We start from the raw sequence: 23,827 nt of genomic DNA, 5'->3' as shown, positions 1-23,827 counted from the left end.
TAAAGAAAATCTCAAATTTTGAGTTGTTCCCAGAAAAGTAATAGTGGGGAAATCTAATGGGGACACTAGTTCCAGTGACCTGGGGGTCCCAGAGGGATTCCCCTAATTTGCAGGGATTTCCACTCACTTCCTGTTTTGGCTATGGGAAAGGAAGTGAAGGTAAATGTCCTCAATGGGACACAGATGGCAAAAAATAAACTGATAGGGGTTTAGACTCTTCCTTACTCCAAAAGGAAAAAAAGAGTTGCCTATAGTTCTGCTTTAAACTGGCCATTGGGGATTAGTAGTTTTTTTGTTTTTTTTCATTCAGCCAGCAGGCTAAACAAAAAAATATATAAAATAAAATAGAAAAAAAAGGACAGATTCATGCCCCCCAGATGGGACAATTATAGGATACTTCCTACTGTGTCAAGGGGATAGAAAATGACTGGAAAATCACCTCAATGGCACACAGATGGCAAGAAACGCATTACAGGAGTTTTAACCATTCCATACTATATCCAAAAAGTGTTGGGCACTTAAAGTGGTTGTAAATCTCAGACATGAAATATGAGCGAAGCATATCCCTCTATAGTGTGTACTAGTCCCAATTAAGAGCACTGGGTGTAATTTCTGTTTGTTGCTTCGTTCCTCTGCTATCAGCATAAATCACTTCTGACAAGTTTTCCTGACACCAAGAGAAAAAAGGTGACAGAGGAGGAATCTCCAGCTGATTGGCAGCCTCAGCTCTGGTACTGTGTGCTGTGTGAAGGGGTGTGTCCCTTCCCTCCATTCAGCTATCAGAACTCTTCTCCTTGAGCCCTGCATAGTGTGACTTCAGCTCTCTGCATCCTTTTTCTGAACGCTCAGAAAACTTTATAAATTCTGGACTTTGAACGTATGGAGAAAAGAGAAGACTGCAGGTAAACAGGTACAACTTATGTAGAAGGATTTGTTTCATCTCATCACTTGAGGCCAGTCACTTCACTGGGTATATGGAAGGGTTTACAACCACTTTAAGTATGAATTTATCCAATATACTCACATAGGGGAAGCGGCCTAAAGCCTAGTACAAATGAATTGAACACCCAAACAATGGGGTATCTGCCACCAAGCAGAACAGACTGTACATCAGAGCGTTTATTAATTGTTTATAGCATTCTGCACAGTAAGCCGCTTCCCCTTCTCTTCGCGAGTATTTCGGATTAATTCATTGGCGCAGTAAGCAACTGCCGGAACTCTAGGCCAACACTCCGAGTCGGAGGACTTGTGAAGAGGGGTGCCTGTAGTATAACATAGTTTATTGCATTATACTTATGTATGATTGCTATTCAAAGTAATTTATAAAAGTCACGTCACTGTGTTTACTGGCCCTTTAAATGCAGTAGAGTAAGGGGGATGCATTGTAGCGAGAAGGTGCAGTAGTTTCCAAGAACAGTTTTTCTACCTCTTAAGGATATGGTTCAATGGAAATTTAAATGGTGTTTTGAAAAAATGTGTTAAAAAGGACAAAATGTCACCGAAAAGAAAAACATTAAGCCCAGTTTCTACAAGATCAACTGCCTTGATTGTTATCAACCATAACAATCAGAACAGAGCCGCTATTGTTTGTAGTTTTTTTTTCCGTATGTTCCTGCAGGACATTTTGGTACATTCCACCTAGATGTAGCGGGGGGAGGTTCTAGTTTCCCCCCTGACCTGTTAAGCTTAAAAAGTCTAAAATAATGACCATAAAAATAATAGAAAGGCTGAACCTCCTTCAACGGGATCTGCACTGCCTGGTCTTCACCACCCTGACGTTAACACTCAAAATTGAAGTTCTGAGTGAGTGAGAGCTCTCTAATCAGCAAATTGCAAAGCTCATGCTCCCTGCTGATTTGAGCATTCTCGCTCTGACTCATTAGGAGGCATGCCAGACCTGTGCAGAGAGACCACTGCTTCCACAGAGAGAACAAGGGTCCTTCTCTACAGCATACGGCAAGAGGACAGGCTTTTCTGCTTTCTAGAACTGTAAGTGGGGCGTAGCTTTTGTTTGGATGTATGTGGGCTACAAATAAAGATTTATGTGTAGCAATATTTCCAGGCCTTGAGCCTGATATGGGTCTGCCATTGTTACCGGTGACACTTCCAACACATTTAAGTTGTGAACCCAAGTGTGAGAATTGAGACAATGACCACTCCGGCATCTTTGGTTGGTTTTGTTTATTGTATTTTGGGGATGGGAGAAGGGAATGAGTGGGATACTCCTCCGGTTCAACTAGGTTAACTGGGACTTTATACAAAAATGCCCGTTGGCACTGTCTTGATGCCAGCTGAATGCCGACTAGCACTTCCTGGCGTTTGAAGATACTGTTATGCTGAACTTGTGCTGGAACTTGGACTTTAACTGGTTTGTTAACTCAGAAGATCCAGAACACTTGACTCCTGACACTCAATTTAGCTCAAAAGTCACTGAACAGCTCCCTTCAGTCCTTCACTGACTGAGGTAGCTCCTTGGCACTGCTTGTGCCGCTGCAACTCTTAACTCTGTAAACTGCACACTGTACACATTAGCTCTTCAGGGCCCAACCGCTGGCGCCCCTCTACACTTCAGGGTCCTCTGACTAGGCACCCCATTTACAGCTAGCCGACTACTGGATCCCTGGAACCTTCTCTGGAGTGGTCCCCTCTACACTTGGCAGACCCCTAGGGGCAGTTTATAGTACTCACGACCTTGGCAGGCTTTCTTGGAACTGAACCCCTCTTCCTCCACTGGTCCTTAGCACACCGGATCCCCTCTGCAGCTCAACTCAGCATTCTCTGGATTCCCAGGCAGCCACCCGAGACACCAGATCCTTCTGACAGGAGGAGAGACAGCCGTACTCTCCCTCCTGGGACTCTGCTTCCCGCCAAAGACACTGTGTCATTCGTTCCCCTCAAACTTATACCCACTCCCAGAATCCTGTGTTGCAGAATCTGCCTTCTGGGATAAATACAGGCTTGAATGTGTCTCTGATTGGATTTCCTCCACTGCCCAATGAGAATCCTCTCATGGAGCCAGTGGAGAGACTCCCCCCCCCCCTCTCAGCAGACACAACTGGGAGACATGACAGCCCAGATGAAAAAATGGCCCTGCTGTTAGGCAGCCAAGGCCCACTATACTTTTACCTAGCACCTACCCTGTAGGGTGCTACATATGGTTCTGATGTAGATGCCCCATTGGATTGTGGGCTAATCCCCCCCCCCCCTCCTGTTCATAATGGCTTATTGCCACATACTCACTATGTGATTAGCGAGCAGTCAATGCTAACATCCAGAAGTAGATAAGTGGGGCTGTCTGCTATAACTGCAGGCTCTTTTCCATTTTAGCACGTGGCAATTTGGGTTAATTGAGGATGCTACAGCTTCTAACCTTTCAATAAAACATAATAATAGGCCTGTAGTGCTTTTAAGACCCTTTTGGACTCATACAGTAAAATCCCCACCAGCCACGCTCCGTGGAGCCAAGTACAAACTGAAGAACTAGTAAAAATGGAATGTGCATTCCTCCAGAACATCTGGATGGAGTTTATGGTAAGCTCATGTCATGTATAAGCTACTTTCACTTTCGGAAACAGGATATGCCATGAGCAAGCATTCTGATTAAATGTCTATTCATCAGTGCAAATTTAAAGGAAAACTGCTGTTAAGAATTGAAAGTGGTTCTAAAGGCAGAAGGTTTTTTTTACATAAAACATTCTCTGCATTAAAAAGAAATTCTGCAAGCAGCAGCCAACCTTCCCTCCTATACTTATCTGGGCCCGATCTCAATCCAGCAATGGCCATGAGAGCCGAAGCTCTCTCGGCTCCCTCTCTCCTCATTGGCGCAGACACAAAAATGGGAGCCATTGGCTCACGCTGCTGTCAATCACAGCTAGTTAGTTAGGAAGTGGGGTGGGGCCAAGTCAGCTCAGGGACGAGCACGCGCGGCTTGCTATGAGGTATTCGGCGGGAGGAGGAGCCAGCAGCACAAGTGGGGGACCCGAGAAGAGGAGGATCAGGGCTGCTCTGTGCAAAACCATTACACAGATCAGGTAAGTATAACAGGTTTGTTATTTAAAAATAAAAAGGTTTGCCTATAGAATCACTTTAAAAAAAAAACAAAAAAACATTTTTACTGTTTCCATTTTATTTTTTAAATTTCCAGCTAAAATGTTTAGTATCACATGTGCAATTTATTTCCACACACTATGGAACCACAGTGGTTAGCACTTCCGCGTAGCGGCATTAGGGTCGTGGATTCAGATCCCAACCATGGCACTACCAGCCTGGAGTCTGAATGTTCTCCCTGCACCTGTGTAGGGTTTCCTCCAGGTACTCTGGTTTCCTCCCAAACTCCAAAGAGGTGCTGGTCTGTAAATTGGCCCCAGTGTGAATGTAAAGCGTAGTACACAATGCTAGTTTTTTTTCATTCAACTGAGCGGGCTGAACAAAAACAAACCGACAGATTATATCGGATCCGCTGTATTAACAATAAAGAGCAATGAACAATGAACAGGAGCTGGTTTGCAGACTTTTTTTTCTTTCATGCCCCTTCAACAGAAGCCGGCAATCGCCTGGCTTCTGTCGGACCGGCTGCAGTACACACGGCCTGAATGTGGTCTGATTTCTATTGATCCGGCCGGTGCCTCCCGACATTCGGCCCCTGTGTATGGGGCTTAAGTTAGAAACCTTAGATTGGAATCTGCCTTGAGGGCACAGACTGATGTGAACGTATAATATATATGTAAAGCACTGTGTAAATTGATTAGTACCTGTAATAATTACAAATAATCATTTAATCTTGGGTGATGCTGGGCTTGCTAATAAGAAGGTCCAGCACTGCCTGCATGCAGGTTAAGTAAAACGAATTAGGAAAGATGGTCCAATCCAATTATTTTCAGGTCTTCTCTTCGGGAACAGGAACCCACTTTAACACCAGTTCATTTGGGATCAGTAGGAAAAATGTCCCCTGCATTGAAGGTCCATAAGAAGAATGCCTTCCTATAGTGGCAGTCAGAACAGCTAAAAAGATCATTGGCATCATGCCGCTGGATCTGCCAAGTGCTGTTGGACCTGGCAGCACTTAAAACACAAAAGTAGTGACCGCACTCCGATATGAATAGAAGCATTGAAGTTTATTCACCACCAACAGAATCCATACAAGACTGAACACATCACGGACAGGTACATAGGTTGACGCGTTTCACGACACTACAATCGCTTACTCATAACAATCGTAGTGTCATGAAACGTATCAACCTATGTACCTGTCCATGATGTGTTCAGTCTTGTATGGATTCTGTTGGTGGTGAATAAGCTTCAATGCTTCTATTCATATTGGAGTGCGGTCACTACTTTTGTGTTTGAAGTGCTGACTGGACTGCGGATCTGACACGCACCTGATCAGCGTCTCACCTGAGCGGCTTGTCTGTCTTGGACTTCTGTTGGACCTGGAACTAGACAGATCCCATCAGATGGGAGGTAGATCGGCGTCCACCTAAGGAACACTTAGCGATTTCTGGAGGAACCCTAGTTGAGTTTTTTTTTGGTCTAATCTTTGCTAGGCGAGTGGGAGGGAGTGTGCCCTTCTATATGGATCACATTGCAGGATGTGTAATCCAATATCCCTCTTATTCAGGTCTATTTAACAAAATACCTGTAAGCCAGCCACTAGACAGCTGCCATATTTAAGGAGCTCTCTGAAATCTGATTGCAGTGGATTAAAACTCAGATTGAAAGTGAGCCAAATGAATTCAACACATTCAGGGGTTGATTTACTAAAGGCAAATAGACTGTGCACTTTTGCATGTGCAAATGCACCAAAGATTACTGAGCAGAAGCTCTGCTGACTTTTATCATCCAATCATGTGCAAGCAAAAACATTTTTTTTTTTTTCCCCTTGCTCATCATTGGGTATTTTTTTGCAAAGTAAATAGTAAATCTTTACCTTATTTACTAAGCTCTGGAGCAACTGCACTTAGCAAAGTGCACAGTCTTTTTGCCTTTAGTAAATCAACCCTAAAGTGTTTCCTGGATAGCAATGACAGGTGACTGATTTCATTCAAAATACTAACACCAACCTAGAAAGCTATTTACAACTCTGCCCCAGCTACATAACCTTGTCTCGAGGGGCTGATTTACTAAAGGCAAACAGTCTTTGCACTCTGCAAGTGCAGTTGTTCAAGAGCTTAGTATATGAGGCAAAGCTTCACTTTGCAAAGAATACCCAATCACCTGCAAGGAAAATTTAAAAAACTGCATTTTTTGCTTGCACATGATTGGATGATGGTAGTTAGAGCTTTTGCTCATTTACTAAGCTCTGGAGCAACTGCTCTTGCAGAGTGCACAGCATATGTCCTCTTAGTAAATCAACGCCAACGTATTACCCGAATCATCCTCTCCACTCATCCCAAGACCTTTAGCTCTTTCTGTTTCCGCCTCCCATATTTACATCCAGGACTTCTTCAGAGCCTCTCCCATCCTCTGGAACTCACTATCCCAATCTAGTCAGCCATCTCCTATTCTATCCGCCTCAACCTAGCATTTCTTAACTTGTCAACTAATCACCACAGAGTTATTTCAGCTGAACCACTTGCCCTTCCCTTTTAGTTGTAAGCTCTCCCAAGCAGGCCCTCTTTTTGTCTTGAATTGTATAGTAACTTTACTGTCTCCCTTTATATTGCAAAGCACTGTGCAAACTGTTGCACTATATAAATCCTGTAAAATAATAATTTCACTTGCTGGATGCAGCCACTTTTCTTTTTTTTTTTTACAGCTATGGTACTATTACAGTGCCACAATGCAGCCTCTTCTCTGTCTTCTATACTCTGAAAAGTAGGACACATGCAGAGGATGAGCGTGACCTCAAAAATGCACAGGGAATGTGGCTCATAGCTGACTTATCCACACAACATTCAACGGAAATGAAAGCAATATAAAAACATCCAGTAGTCAAAAACCTTCATAAAAGATCAAACTGTTGAATGCAGCCGGGGCATTTCTTTTCCCCACTCTGTTAGACAGGGCTTTCCTGCTTTAGTAATAAAGTCTCTGAACAAGAAAATAACAGTTTTATGGATGTGTTTATAGGGTAGCAAGCACTGACCTTTACTTTGTAGTAATGAACACCATATGTGGGCAACGCTTCCACTATTTTCATATACCTGCAAGAAAAGGGAGCAGCAGAATAAGAATAAAAGTCACATAAAACAGACAGAACTAAAACAACATAAATGAAATAGAATTCATAAGCAGCACTGCCCGTTACGTAAATTAGGACAAAAAGAGACAGCTAGTGTTCTAGCCAGTCCAAACTGAACCAGATTTACATGATTTCTTTTGGATTTTAAACATAGCAATATGGGGCTACAACCTAATTTTTGTATGTTCTCTAGGATATGTCAAAAGTGGAAGTTAGTTATTTACTTAAAGTAGAAGTAAGTTAATTAGGTAAAAATAGTAGGTGGAAAAATATCTTGATATTGTGCACCATGGGAAGTGAAGGACAGACTCGGTTACTAAACTTTAAAGTAGTGGTCTCCAAACTGTGGCCCTTTGCTTGCCTTTACCTGGCCCTTGGGCTCACCTTTCTCCCACTGATTCATCCCATTGACACCAGCGATGAGAAACTATTTCTCCCACTGACACCAAAAGGTGGGGCACTATTCCTCCCACTGACACCAATGATTGGGCACTATTCCTCTCACTGACACCTAAGGTGGGGCACTATTCTTCTGACTGGCACCTAAGGTGGGGCACTATTCCTCTGACTGGCACCCAAGGTGGGGCACTATTCCTCTGACTGGCACCCAAGGTGGGGCACTATTCCTCTGACTGGTACCCAAGGTGGGGCACTATTCCTCTGACTGGTACCCAAAGTGGGGCACTATTCCTCTGACTGGCACCTAAGGTGGGGCACTATTCCTCCGACTGGCACCTAAGGTGGGGCACTATTCCTCCGACTGGCACCTAAGGTGGGGCACTATTCCTCTGACTGGCACCCAAGGTGGGGCACTATTCCTCTGACTGGCACCCAAGGTGGGGCACTATTCCTCTGACTGGCACCTAAGGTGGGGCACTATTCCTCTGACTGGCACCTAAGGTGGGGCACTATTCCTCCGACTGGCACCTAAGGTGGGGCACTATTCCTTCGACTGGCACCTAAGGTGGGGCACTATTCCTCCCACTGGCACCTAAGGTGGGGCACTATTCCTCCCACTGGCACCTAAGGTGGGGCACTATTCCTCCCACTGGCACCTAAGGTGGGGCACTATTCCTCCCACTGGCACTTAAGGTGGGGCACTATTCCTCCCACTGGCACCTAAGGTGAGGCACTATTCCTCCCACTGGCACCTAAGGTGGGGCACTATTCCTCCCACTGGCACCTAAGGTGGGGCACTATTCCTCCCACTGGCACCTAAGGTGGGGCACTATTCCTCCCACTGGCACCTAAGGTGGGGCACTATTCCTCCCATTGGCACCTAAGGTGGGGCACTATTCCTTCCACTGGCACCTAAGGTGGGGCACTATTCCTCCCACTGGCACCTAGAGGTGGGGCACTATTCCTCCCACTGGCACCTAGAGGTGGGGCACTATTCCTCCCACTGGCACCTAGAGGTGGGGCACTATTCCTCCCACTGGCAACTAAGGTGGGGCACTATTCCTCCCACTGGCACCAAAGACTGGGCACTATTCCTCCCACTGACATCAAAGATTGAGCACTTTGCCTCTCACTGACAAAAGGTGGGGCACTATTTCTTCCACTGACACCTAAGATGGGACACTATTTCTTCTATTGGCATCAGTACTCGTTCCTACTACGAACACCAAACATAGGGCACTATTCCTCCCGCTCGAGTTGGAAAAACCTAGAACTTCTACCATATTATATTGCAGTCTGTGTCCATGCTGGGAATACTGCTTCTCACTTCCTATCCCAATGATGCTTTTTTTGCAATGGAACAGGGAATGAGGGGAAATCTTCCAATGGTGACAATGGGTAATACAAATCCGGCAGAAGTTCTAACCCTTTCCCACTCTAGGCAAGGACTGCAAACTTTTTTTTTCTTTGGATATAGAAGTAAAGGGGGTAAGCTCAGCAACAGGAACATAGAAAACAACTAAAACAAATTTTCCTTTATGTTGATCTGGAGAGAAGCATAGCCAACCTTCAGACTGGTACCAACCGTAGTGTAGTTCTGCTCTAATAAATTGGACACTGTATATAAAAGGGAAAATTGTTCATACAGATCTTACCGGACTATTGCCTGTCCTCTGGTGACTCCTTTTAGTTTTTTGAAATGTTCAATCACTCGATCTTCACTAAAAGTAAAACAGAGAATTTTTTTTATTTAAAGCATATCTATGGTCATATTGAAAAACCATATATTCATTTCCACATTGTATTCCAATTATTTCTAGCCTACTTCTATTACTTGGAACGCTCTGGAAGTTTGTAAACTTACTTTGTGACGATCCCCACACACTTAATTCCTGGAATTCTGTGACACGTAGTCACTATTCCCTGTGTATAGGCACTGCTGTGTCACACATTTCACAGATCCTGCCTTCTGAACTACAGATGTGCTGAGAGGAGGAGCTTCAGGAGGCGGAGTCAGTACAGGAATCATGGTTTGCAGCAAGGTACAATGGGATATGTAGTCCTTAGAAATTGAAAATAAACGGAAGAGGAGAAGCTGCAAAGCATGCAGAGAATTCAGGAAGTTGTGGAAAGGGATGGCCAGCAGACCAGAAGCACTCACAACATGAAAGGAGATTTTTCTAGTATTGTTTGTATTACTATTACAATGCTGACATTATAAAATGGAAGTGTATGTTGTGACCACAGATGGCCAAGGATTCAAAATGAATAGTGCTATAAAGGCAGAAGTGGTAACCACTACTGCTCTGCCAACAGGCTTTTTTTCAGCAGGAACGTAGAGGAACGCAGTTCTGGCACCTTCAGCACTGAATGTATGTAATGGCAAGGGGTTCTGGGTTGTGCTACAATGTCTATTGATGCTGGGGGATCTATTGTTGCTGGGGGAGATATATTTTTGAAGGGGGGGGTTATGGTTGCTGGGGAGGTCTATTGTTGCTGCTGGGGGATCCATTGTTGCTGGGGTTCATCTTTAGAGGCTGGGGGGGGGGGTAAGTTGCCACTTAAAAGGTATCTACAGTTGAGGGATCAGTCTATTGTAGCTAGCTACTGGAGGTTCTAATAATGCTGTGGGGAGATTTTTTATTGCTGCTGGGGGTCTATTTTTGCTGGGAAAGGGGGTATTTTGTTGCAGATGGTCCATTGTTCCTGTGGGATCTATTGATGATTGGGGGTCTATTTATGCTCTCTGTGGGGAGATCTGTTGTTGCTGCTGCGGGTCTATTTTTGCTGGGGGGGTATATTTTGTTGCGGATGGTCCATTGTTTCTGGCTGCAGGGAATCTATTTTACAGCTTTTCTTGTTATCACCAAATTCCATACAAATGACTAGGTACCATAAATGTTACTTGTTTCTGTATTCCCTAAAAGGGGCAGTACTGGGAGGCTGATAGGAGGTGGACCCAAGGAACGCTGCTCGGAGGTAGGTAGGGGTGAAGACAAGGGGTAACACCAAACGGGGGAATTTCTGCACCTATTATCTGAGAAAAAAAAAAGCCCTGGTTAACAAATAGCTACATTAACCACTTTAACTCCGCTCACTGTGCCTCTACTGCGGCACAGTGACTCGTTATCGTCCAGCGACGTAGACCTACGTCGCTGGACTCCTCCCCCTGTAGGCGGCGCTCCCGCTGTTTTCATTCACAGCGGGAGTTGGGCCAGGAGAGGAGCGGCGGCAATCGCCGCTCTTCCCCGATCGTAGGGGAATCTAGTTTGGAGATCCGCCCGCCTGTGTAAACAGAGCGGGCGGATCTCCTAAGTGACAGGGAGTGACAGATCGGAGTGTTCAGCATAGCTGAACATCCAATCTGTCCTTGTGTCACTCAGTCACCTCCCCCCCCCACACACGTCAGTAAGCACCAGGCATACATTAACCCCTCCCTCTCCAATAAAATTAACCCCTTCCCTGCCAGTGTCATTTTTACAGTAACAGTGCATATTTATAGCACTGATTACTGCAGTAATGTCACTGGTACCCCCAAAAGTGTCAAAAATGTCAGTCAAGGGTCCAATCTGTCCGCCGCAATGTCGCAGTCCTGCAAAAAAAAAATAAATCGCAGATCACCGCCATTACTCGTAAAAAAAAAAAAAAAAACACCAAAAATGACAGAAATCTTTCCTTTAGTTAGTAAACGCAATAACTTTTGCGCAAACCAATCAAAATATGCTTATTGTGATTTTTTTTTTTACCAAACATAGGTAGCAGAAAACAAATTGGCCAAAAATTTTAAAAAAATTAGATTTTTTAATTTTTTTGGGGGGGGGGGGGGAATTTCATATAAAAAAATGTTAAAAATGTTATTTTTTCAAAATAAACGCTCTTTTTTTGTTTATAGCGCAAAAAGTAAAAATCGCACAGGTGATCAAATACCACCAAAAAAAAGCTCTGTTTGTGGGGAAAAAAGGACGTAAATTTCGTTTGGGTACAGCGTCGCTTGACCGCGAAATTGTCAGTTAAAGTCGCACAGCGCCGAATCGCAAAAAGTGGCCTGGACGTAAGACAGCAAAATCCTCCGGTGGTAAAGTGGTTAAACAGATTTGCTGGGAGTAAAATAAGGACTGAAATATCTTTCCTGAAGAAAATACTGCTCTGGGTTCCCTTGGGTGCTAATCACACGTCATGTGGTCATCTGATCACTGCTGAAGGCAAGGATCAGCCAGTTTTACCTTTGCTTGTCCTTGACAGCATTAAACACACCAAATGCCTAGGCCTTCAAGCATATGACCAGTACTGTAATAACCTCATCCCATTAAATATAAATTTTAATAGCATACCAGTAGGTAAGTGAGGGGTGTTCCTGCAGAGTTCTGGTGGGAAGAGCTGGCAAAACCTTCAGATCTTTTCGTGCATTTTCATCACTGCAAAACATAAAAGAAGAAAAAAAAAAGTCATTGTTCGTCGTTCTTGGTAGGGGATGAACTACTTAGCAGCACGAAGTATTGTTCATTTACACCACGCACTCACATTTCAAAGCAGGTGGCTCTCATATGACAAAGCATACAATAAAAAGGTGGGATATGTACACCTCTGCCTGCAGAACGCAGTAAAGGCTGCATAGAAACTTAGAGCAAAAAACGTTTAACCCTTTATCTGCTATACGCCAACATGAGTGCAATGGGATAACAATGTGCTTGGGAAGTTTCAGAGGTTTTTTTTACAATCAATGTGACCCAAGAAAATTTATTACAGCACCCATCTCCATTGTTGGTAAACCTCCTTCTAGTGATGTCCCAGATGTTCTACCACTCAGCTCCTATGCCAATGTGTGCAGGGCTGAATTAAGAACATCATGGGCCTGGTGCTGAGGATTTTGGTGGTTAAGGGTTTCAGGTATGAATGAACACAGTCAGTGATAATTAAGGATTAGTACCTAGAGAGCAGGGGGAATCTGATGGACAGTCTGGAGTGAATAGTCCGGGGGGGTTGGGGGCAATTATAAGCACTGATCTCCCTCTATGGCTCACAAAGAAAGCAGCTGAAAGCCCCAGGAGGGAGAGGAGGAGAAGCAGCTTTCAGCTGCTTCATGTAGAGTCAAAGAGGGAGATTGGTGCTTGTAATTACCCCCACCACCGCACTGATAAACCCCCAACTGTCATATTTCCCTTGCTGCAGGAGGTGGCAGGAGCCTTTCATGTGGCCCCCTACTGGCCCTGAGCTGAATAGTCAGTCTGCCCCTACTGGGCCTATATTAAGGTGGGGGCCTGGAGCTGCAGCTCCAATAGCCCCTACGTTAATCTGGCCCTGAATGTGTGCGCCACCATCTTACCTTCCGCTCCTATTGGGGGAGATTTACTAAACCTGGTGCACACAGAATCTTGTACAGCTGTGCCTAATAACCAATCAGCTTCTAACTTCAGCTTGTTCAATTAGGCTTTGACAATAAAGCTGGATACACACTATACAACTTTTGTTGTTAGATTTCCTTTAGATTTACCTTCAACTATGTAGTGCAAGGGTCTGCCTGATTGCATATAAATTGAAAGTATTTAGGTTTGACCTCATATTATATGGTTTTGGTAAAGCTTAAGGAAAAAGTGTGTATCCAGCTTTAGCCCTTTGTTCACATTGCAGCAATTTGTCATGCCATTTGACAAGTCAAATCACGTGACAAGTTGGACCCTACTGTCGGCAATGGCCATGTTCAAATCGATGCGATGCAGACTTTGCGGTGCCGCATTTATTTAAAAAAGTAGTTCCTGCATTACTTTTGGCGATTTCGGGTGCGACCTGCATAGACATATGTGCATGAAGCAACATAGATGTCTTCAAAGTTGCACTGACATGCGGCTTTGAAATCAATCGTGCCATTTCAGATGAAGTTACACGATTTCAAAGCCGCATTCGGGTCCTTTCACACAGGCTTTCCGCCCAGCGGACTCAGTTTTGCTCAGCGGGAGTCGATCCGCCGATCCCCACTGAGCAGGCGGATGACAGGTCTATCTCTGCTTACTTTGCAGAGACAGACCTGTCAGATCCCCACTCTCCTCTATGGGAGATGGAATGAAAACGGACCGCCTGTCCATTTTCATCCGATCTTATCAGATCCTTCACACGGATAGAAAATAGGGTGTCCATCCGTCTGGATTTCACAGACAGGATTGGATCAGATAGCAGCGGGTGTCACCGCTGTCATCCGCTGCTCCATAGGGGTGAATGGAGCATCCAATCAGGTCCCCCTGAAAAACTGACAGGCGGACCTGATCGGAAAGCCCGTGTGAAAAGGGCCTTAAATGTGAATGAGAAGCCGATTGGTTATTATGCACAGCTGCACCAGATTCTTTGCACACCAGTAAATCTCCCCGCAGATCAGCAGGGCAATATTTAGATATGCCACCCCTGGCACAAATGAATGATGATGCTGACGTGTACAAGTCCCGCTCCTTGAATCATGTGGTTACTTTGTAAAAATAGTTATTGCAGCCAGAACGTATATATACAGGGATAAAAAGGAACCTTACAGACTAACACTAAAGAGAAAGGAGAAATGGTTTCATGCTTCTTGAGCTGTAAAGAGTCTTCTGGCTCCTCTCAGTATCACCTGCACCCCCTCCTTTCATGCTGAGACTCGATGCCTCCTTCACCCCTAGGTGCTGGCTCACAAGTGGAATTATGGTAAATGCAAGCTTGCCTACCTGGTCTGTTCTTAGAGATCCCATAAAAACAGCGCACAAATATTTAAATGCCTGTAGGCCCTTCTTGACCATGGCAGACACCTTGTTGTAGCCTTCTGGCTGGGAGAGTAGGTTGGCTGAATCTGATTTTACATGGCCACTCAAATGTGGCAGTGGAGGGGGGGGGGGGGGGGGGGAGTAGGCAGGCAAGCGGAGCTTCCTGTTTTGGGTGGAGCTCCGCTTTAATTTGGGACAACAAACACCTCCCCTTTTATCATTTCAATGACATGGGAGATGTTCTGTAGTTCCCTAAAGTAAAATGAAGAAAGCTGGTAATATGGTTTCAGATTTATATATTGGTTTAACCAGGGATTTTTTTCTCAGAGAATAGGTGCTGGAACTCCTCCCTTCTGAGTCACCCCTTAACTCTGTCCCCTACCCACCCCCGAGCACCGTTCCTTGGTTTCACCTCTTACCCACCTCCCAGTACCACCCCTTTTAGAGAATTAACAACAAGAAAGGCAATATAATAGATCTAGAAACAATGGACACCCCAGTGACAATAGATCCACCCCTGCAACAATGGACTTCCAACAGCCAGCATCAATAGACCCTCCAGCAGCCAGCAACATTAGACCCCTCCCTCAACAGTAGATCCCTCCCAGCAATGATTGATGTCCTGCAACATAAGACACACCCCAGCAACAATAGATACTCCACCCCACCAACAACAACAGACTTCCCCAGCAACAATAGATCCTCTGCGCAAATAGATCCCCCTCCAGCAATACTAGATTACCCAGTAGCCAGCATCAATAGACCCTCCAGCAGCAAGCGGCAAAGACCCACCAGCAACATAAGATCCACCCCAGTAACAATACATCCCCCATGAGCAACAGAAGACCTCCTCAGCAACTATAGACCCAAATCCTCTGCAAAAATAGATCCCCTTCAGCAACAATAGATTGCCTATTAGCCAGCATCAACAGACCCACCAGCACACCCGGGCATCCCTTGTCATTACATACATTCTGTTCTGGTGGTGCCGGAAATGCATTCCCCCGCGTTCCCGCTGAAAAAAAGCCCTGGGTTTAACTGGATGGACTAGTGTCTTTTTTCAACCAGATTAAAGGAATTGTAAAGGCTCAAAGTGTTTCACCTTTATGCATTCTTTGCATTAAGGTGAAAAACCTTTGTTGCAGCTGCCCCCAGAGCCCCCCTTTCTTCTTACCTGAGCCCAGCCGTTCCAGCAATGTGCACGAGCCCAGTGGCTCCAGCCGCTGTCTCTGTCCTCATTGTTTAGCTTGATAGCAGAAGGAGCCATTGGCTCCCGCTGCGGTCAATCAAATCCTGTGACGCAGGGGGCGGGGCCGAGACCTGCTGTCTGTGTCAATGAACACAGGCAGGGGGGCCCCCCATGGAAAGCGGCTTTCCGTGGCGGCACCTGATGAAGGAGGAGCCAGAAGCGCCGACGGAGCACCCCAGAAGAGGAGGTTCGGGGCTGCCCTATATAAAACCCTTGCACAGAGCAGGTAAGTATAACAGATTTGTAATTTTTATAAAATAAAAAAATCTGAACCTTTACAACCCCTTTATCTATGTAGGATTTCAGTTCAGTGCACAGGAAGTTACAATACAGAAGATTTTGGCAGGATCATGTATTTTTCACTTTCAAAAAATGATCTAAGCCTGAAAAATGAATGCAGCAGAGCACATCTAAGGACATTTTACCCCCTTTTCAGTCACCTCCAGACATCAATAAAGCAGATACGGCTTTATTTTTTAGTACGATTTATAATGTTTCCCCGGCAATCCCCGCAGTGCTTTATTTCCGGTTACTAAATGGGGAACTCATTGGCCTGATAAGAAGACGTGTAAATCTGGTTTTACAAAGGACATTTTTCTAGTGTTAAAACGTATGTGTATTTTTTTATATACTTTGAAGATGATCAGAGGAGTTTTTTTAGTTGGGCGCAATCTGACAGTCAGTTTGATAAAAGTTCTCTAACCATGGTTTTGGTTGTGGAATTTAAAGAATGTTAAAGATCACTTTCCTACATTGGTACAACCTAATAAATCTTCTCTCTGGCAGAAAATCAGGGGGCATTCAAATGTTACTATCATGGCAGCCAGAACCAAACGAAAATCTATTTCCTAGAAACATGAAAATGCAAACTTTCCCAAAGTAAGGCCCCTTTCACACTAGTGCGACTTCAAAGTCGCGCGATTTACCACGATTTTGCCGCGATTTTGACTGGGCTTGAATGTCTTTGGCCTCAAAATCGTGCCAAAGTAGTGCAGGGACTACTTTGAAGTCGGTGCGACTTCAAGTCACACTGATATGAATGGGGCTCATTGAAAATAATGGAAAACGACTTCTCATGCGATTTTGCGGTCCAAAATCGCGGGACAAGTCACACTAGTGTGAAAGAGGCCTAAGCCATGTGTAAAGGGACTTAAAGTGTTATTAAACCCACAACAGTAAAATCAGTCTGTATATGCAGTAAAGCATGCTTGTTATACTCACTGTGGAACCTAAGGGGTTAATCCTCCACATTGTGTATAAAGGCTGATTGATCCTGTTTTCTCTGATCCTCCCCTTCTTACACTGTCCCCAAACTATCTCCTAATAGAACAGAGCCTTTGTAGTCACTCTGCACACGCTCAGTTTGGCGTGTATTGCTAGTGAGTTTTTTTTTTTTTCTTGGGAGGGTGCATGTGATCGGCACAGGGCCAATCAGCACTGTCCAGACAGAGGGTCAGGGATCATACAGCCTCATAGGACAGTCAGAGGAGAATGAAAACTCCTCCTACAAGCTTTAACCAGACACTGATAGAAGTCACAAGACTGTTATATACTGCTGATGAGAAAAGGTATTTAGCAGTTTCTATTTACTAAAATAATTGCATTTCCATGGATACCAAAGATTTTTTCTTTCATATAAAAAATCCCACTCTTGAAAGAAGACCACAAGAAGGTGCTATGAGGTATATAAATGCCTGCTGGCCCTTCCCACCAAAATCTGAGCAAAGCCCAACAGACAATAGAATGACCGTTGTTGAACAGCTACAACTTTATGTAAAAAAAAAAAAGTAGCAAATTTATAATGTAAAACTTATTAAATCCTACCCTATGCTTCTTTTGCTCAATCCTCATTAAAGCGCATTTTCAGAAGGGCTTACATGCTAGACGCCAGATGTCTATGGTACTTTATTGTGCTTGTTCACAACGTTCTGTTGCTCAAAAATGTACAGGAGCATCTTGGGGGCAGGACTCTACATTATCGACCCCAATAGACTGTAATAGAAGCACCTAAAAAACTGAATGTAATCCGCAATTTCATGCCTAACAACTTTCTTCTCCTCGTAACTAGTTTTCCATTGGATAAAACAAACACGCTTAAGCCTGAAAACCGTGCGCAAAAATTCGACCCCCCCCCCCCAAGAAAAAAAACGCTCCAACCGTGCGCAAAAATTCGACCCCCCCCCCCCAAGAAAAAAAACGCTCCACATTCACATGAAAGCGCTAAAGCTCAATTGTGAATCTAAGCTACACTTTAAAGATGCTCATCCATATCCATGCAGGATTCCCTAGATAAGATTCACCAATGTCCCCTCTAGGTGTTTACCTTTTTCCTGCATGTTGGTAGGCAATCAAACTGAAAACAGAGCAGCATGGCTTCTGTGCCTAATCACAATAGCTTAGCAACTTGTCAAACATGCCGTAATCTTTTGAACACAGACAGTAAATCAATACTCCGGTCATAAATGGTGTATACTGCTTTGGAACATTTCAGGATGCCGAAAGGGAGAAGTTTACATCGAAGACTATTGATAACAAAATTTGCCCCAGTGGTATTTTATATATATTCTATACTTCTTTACATTCATTACAGTTATATGTACAATTCCAATTTGTGAAAAGGTCCCCAAAAACTAACAATCCGTTCCTACTAGCTTTTTTCTACTGCTGGTTCAGGTCAGTCCCTTACACCTATACAGTTCCTGTCAAGGGCTGACTGGCAACTTTCGGCCCAGGGGGCAAGTACAAACCAGAGGCCCGTGGTGCAGCAACTCCCTCTCTCCCTCTTCCCAGCCTCCTCCTGACCTCCATTCCAGGCTGAAGCTTCGCTCCAGGTACTACTCACTGGCCGAATTTGGGTTCCCGACCTAGCCAGCAGGGGGCATTTGGGGGGGGGGGGAGCTGTGACAGCTCGGTTGGAGAGGCCTGGCGAAGGAGAGTCTCCAGTGGGGCATGGAACCGGCCTCTGCTCCGACACAGTTTACACCATCAATGCTGGGGGAGAACCTGCGCTCTGTCCTTGTCTGCATCCTGCACTCAGTAGGTCAGCAGCGGGGACTTTTTACTTCTCTTCACCAAGAATCCTTTAGGCATGTCTGTGGCAGAAGAGGTGCAGCCTTTTTACAGGGCATCAGAGCGGCCCGGGGGAAAATTGGCCCCCTGGCCCAGTCCTCCCCTAGTCCCTGTTAACCTCCTGCCTACCAAGGTACAGCTATAAAAGTCATGGTAATTTAGGGGTTAAAACAAGCTCATATCTGCTGCTGTAGCGGTAAGCTTGGTATTGATTTATACAGAGGACTCCCAGCTTTCAGATACGTGATCCGGACGGCTCTTTTATAGAGCTCCACAAGGTGGGGCCCCCCTCTGCTGACACCAGCAGTGGTTCCTGGTCTCTTCTGTTTCTCCAGAGAGCCTGGAACTGGGGTAAACTACTATAATAATAAAAAAAATAAAGATTTTAAGAAGAGAAACTACTAGAAAACTTAGAGCAGGAGGAGCTCAGGAACATCTATTTCCTGATCCGCCCATAAAGAATGAACACGGAAGCAACATACATCATGTCACTTCCAGGTTCAGGGAGGTCTTTACCAGGCTACTGTAGCCGGGGCAGCAGTTAATCAAGCAATACATGTGCTTGATCAGCTGCAGTGGAGGGTATGGGAGAAATTGGGAGTCTAATAAACCGCTGATATCTCCATAAAGAAGACCTGTCACCTTCCCATGCCATCACATACTGTAGAAGGCTAGTTAGCCCCCTTGTGATAGCAATAAAAAGATAAATGAATATAGAATATAATAATAAAAAAAAAAAAAATATATATATATATATATATATATATATATATATATATATATATATATATATATATAATATATTTAGTAAACAAAAGTGTAGCGCCTTATGCAAAAATTAACAATTATTAAATGACAGTTCATATGATATGTGTGGAAGAGGAAGTTCTTGTATGCAATCAATTGGTGTATATTAAGATCACCAATCCAGTGAGCAAATAGTTATGCAATGGTGTCCAGACAAACGTACTGCCACTGATGGGAAAAAAATGGGCACTCACCAGATCATGCAGCTGCCATTACAATAGCAAACAGGCCTCAAAACACACATGGAAATCTGCCACACAGCGGATGGAGTCACCAATCATTTAAAATGAGATCCCAGTGAGAAAAAAAGCTCACCCAGACCCCAGAGGTGTTCCCATAGTGTAGTATGGTTTATTCCAAAGATAAGATTACACAGCAAGTGCAAAAAACATTAAAAATAAATAAAACTCACATCTGTTGCTGCTGGCAACCCAGAATCACTCAGCAGCGGGACGTCTATGCCAAAGTGTCACGACCCGACGCGTTTCATCCAAAAGGACATGTCAAGGGAGACCCACACATACGCTTAACACTCAAACAGTATATACATACAGTGTGTTTTCTATTATGAAGAAGGGAGCTATCAATATAGCCCGAAACTGTTAATATTGAATGACCACTGAAAGGTGTTATTGTATGTCGGTTTTCCACATTAAATTTTAGGTGCAGGAATCTGGATATATATATATATATATATATATATATATATATATATATATATATATATATATATATATATATATATATATATATATATATATATATATATATATATATATACATATATATATATATATATACACACACATATATACACTTTTTTTTTTTTTTTAGTTTATATTTTGAAAAGCACCCCTATACACACACCTCAATGCAAATGTGTGCAAAAAAACTAATTTCTCCACACAAATGGGGCTCTCTAGGGCCATCATTTATGAGAAATTCTAAGTTAATAACCTGTAAAGGCTTTTAAAGTTTTTCACAATTTCAAGGGCTGAAGGCAATTTTAAGAATTGACATTATTTACTCGATGTAACCCCCTTTTTTTTTTTTATCAAAAATTGTATTAGAGTATTTTTTCCTGAACATATGCATATGCTAAAACGGTTGCGCAAATATGGTGTAACATAAAAATGATATAATATTTAAAATTAACATCATTTTATTCTACAGGACCTCTGCTTTCAGAAAATATATGATAGTTTTGGGGATTATGGTAATTTCCCAGCAAAAAAAAAAAAAAGAAAAATGCAGATTTTAACATGTGTGCAAAAATAAAAAAAAAATAAAAATTGCACCAGTAGACAAGTGGTTACATTTGTTTAGGGACTGTCATGGATAAATGATGTTTATTAAAAAGCGGAGATGCATTCACTTTTCATGACCTCACTGCAGAGATTAGGCTACAATATCAACAAGGGTTCCTAGAAGGAGACAGCAGCCGGTGTTTATTTTGCCGGGCCTCATATGCAAGTGACAAAAATTCTAACACATGTTCTGAGGGGAGACAAGACGCCCTATTGTAAGGGAAGCTTCCCCAGCTATTTTTGTCAGGGAACTTGTTTTATTATGTTTGTCTTGTCCACACAGGAGCCAGACTGAGATTTCACGGCCTGCTGGTAACCCAGAACAACGCCCCCCCACTAGGCCAGCATGCGCTGACATCACAGATTGGGCCTCATTAAGCAGCATTTGTCACCAGGCCACCAAACCTTCTCCTCTGCCCGCTGTACTAGATATCAGATTATTGGGCTGCTGGAGCCAAAATTTATGGTGATGTAAAATGACTGGACTGATAGTATTTTTTATTTATATTTAAAATACAGCATTGCCTTCTCATAGTACTTTAAAGGTGGGGTTTTTAGTTCCTCTTGTACTTTTCCAACACAACCGTCAAAGTAGAACTAGAAGGCAAAACATTTCTCCCCATTTTTGATAGAGTAAGGGAGAGTTATAACCCATTAGTTTTATTTTTACCATCTGTGTCCCATTGGGGAGATATCTCTTCACTTCCTGTCCCATAGCCAAAACAGGAAGTGAGAGGAAATCCCTCCAAAGTGAAGGAATCCCTGGTTTTCACCAGGGTCAGCAGAACCAGTGTCCCCATTTGTAGATTTTCCCTCTACTGTTCTGGAGACAACCCAAAGTTTTGGATTTTTTTCACTTTTGATGATAATGGTAAACAGGACAAATAGACAGAGGTGGATCTCCCTCCTAGAGTTGGGAAAGGCTAGAACCCCTTCTGGTTTTTACTGTTATCTGGGGTTCCAATAACAATTTTTTTTTTCATCCTTCCTGTACGACGTAAGCTTTACCAGGAAGTGTCTGATAACTACCAACACTAATTTTCTGGCACTAATGCCTATTGTATTGGCCCATAACCAAAGGGTACTCACTTGGTCCCTCTGTGTCAGGGGTAGCCTCACTGACCAATAGGTAATACATTAGGAGATTTTCCAAGCTCCTGGAGAGATTAGCCTAAATGGACTCATGAAGTTTTCAGCTCCCAAAGCACAGCTGAGGATATAGTATACAATTTAAAATGTTATAAAAAATATTATTATTATTCTTAATGTACTAACATGAATATTAGCTGTGTTTTCATAGTATGTGGCTTTTGGGACGCCTGCCTTTACACACACATGAACTTTAATGGTATCCCAGTCTTAGTCTGTAGGGTTCAATATTGAGTTGATCCACCCTATGCAGCTATAACAGCTTCAACTCTTCTGGGAAGGCTGTCCACAAGGTTTAGGAGTGTGTCTATGGGAATGTTTGACCATTCTTCCAGAAATGCATTTGTGAGGTCAGGCACTGATGTGAACGAGAAGGCCTGGCTCTCAGTCTCTGCTCTAATTCATCGTAAAGGTGTTCTACCGGGTTGAGGCCAGTCAAGTTCCTCCACCCCAAACTCGCTCATCTATGTCTTTATGGACCTTGCTTTGTGCACTGGTCCAAATCATTTGGTGGGGGGGGGGGGGGGCGGATTATGGTGTGGGGTTGTTTTTCAGGGGTTGAGTCTTGGTATGCTGATGCCTTAAGAGTTCCCTTCACTGGAACTAAGGGGCAAAACTCAACCCCTGAAAAACAACCCCACACCATAATCCGCCCCCCACCAAATGATTTGGACCAGTGCACAAAGCAAGGTCCATAAAGACGTGGATGAGCGAGTTTGGAGTGGAGGAACTTGACTGGCCTCAACCCGGTAGAACACCTTTACGATGAATTAGAGCAGAGACTGAGAGCCAGGCCTTCTCGTTCACATCAGTGCCTGACCTCACTGATGTGAACGAATGGAAGAATGGTCAAATATTGCCATAGACAAACTCCTAAACCTTGTGGACAGCCTTCCCAGAAGAGTTGAAGCGGTTATAGCTGCAAAGGTTGGGCCAACTCAATATTGAACCCTACTGACTAAGACTGGGATGCCATTAAAGTTAATGTGCATATAAAGGCAGGTGTTCCAATACTTTTGGTAATATAGTGTATATAGTAATATAAAAAAAAAAAAAAAAAAAGTAATCATAATCTTATTCAAACATGAATATTAGCTTGGTTTTCATAGCAATAATCATGTAAAAAACAATTACTTCTATTTAGTGATTTCAGCAGCCAAGTAGTACGTGGCTTCTCTAATAAGGTAAGAGTAAGGTTCTTTTTTAATACAAGCAATGAGACCATACAGCAGAACAGGGCAGGATCTATCCTGAGGACATGTCAATATTAGTACAGTATACATAGGCTACACCTCTCAAACTAACCCACAACTTATCTAGCCATAGGCGGTAAATAAATGGTGAATCTTTTAAAAGACCGGTCACAGGCACCATGCTCTTAGAAACTTTGGCTGCAGAATCACAAAATAGCACTATAATATATATATATATATATATATATATATATATATATATATATATATATATATATATATACATATATATATATACACACACACACAACATATACACAAATCTGTCTGTGTATATGTCATGAAATTGCACATAGCATGCTATACTGTATCAAAGGCCACAGCTTTTTTTTGGCCTTTAGGCCAACATTTTTTATTTTTTTTTGGATAGAGTGTTCAGAGGGATAAAATCCCTGGCAGGTGTTTATTGCTGGGATATGTACAGTATATCGGAAGCACTGGATTTGACTTCAGTTTTTTAATGTTAATAAAATTAAATCAAGTTCATATGGAATGCAAGAGCTTCAGGGAGACCTCAACAAAACCAGGGTGCCCCTTATATAGTGGACCCAAAGCTTAAGATCCAATTGTAAAATGTCTAATGAACGTGCCAGATCAAAAATCTAAGATTCCAAAATCTTTTAATATTAGTAGTGTTTGCTCATATCCAGACAATATGGAACTGTTAAAAGGAGTCTCAGACACTCCTG

General features: G+C 43.3%; 1 protein-coding gene across 1 annotated transcript in view; it reads right to left on the bottom strand.

Moving 5' to 3' along the window:
• The window catches only part of FRMD4B (FERM domain containing 4B), a 293,986-nt gene that overhangs the window by 85,296 nt on the left and 184,863 nt on the right, over nt 1-23,827 (bottom strand). Inside the window, exons 8-10 of the mRNA XM_082264943.1 lie at nt 11,911-11,994; nt 9,235-9,300; nt 7,085-7,142 (exon numbers count right to left, since the gene is read on the bottom strand). Coding sequence (XP_082121069.1) covers nt 7,085-7,142; nt 9,235-9,300; nt 11,911-11,994 — 208 coding nt within the window. The remainder of the gene's footprint in view (nt 1-7,084; nt 7,143-9,234; nt 9,301-11,910; nt 11,995-23,827) is intronic.

This window comes from Pelophylax lessonae (genome assembly GCF_965119305.1).
Source record: "Pelophylax lessonae genome assembly, chromosome: 8".
Lineage (NCBI taxonomy): Eukaryota > Metazoa > Chordata > Amphibia > Anura > Ranidae > Pelophylax > Pelophylax lessonae.
The sequence above is the reverse complement of the archived record's forward strand: the minus strand, read 5'-3'. Positions and strand labels throughout refer to the sequence as shown.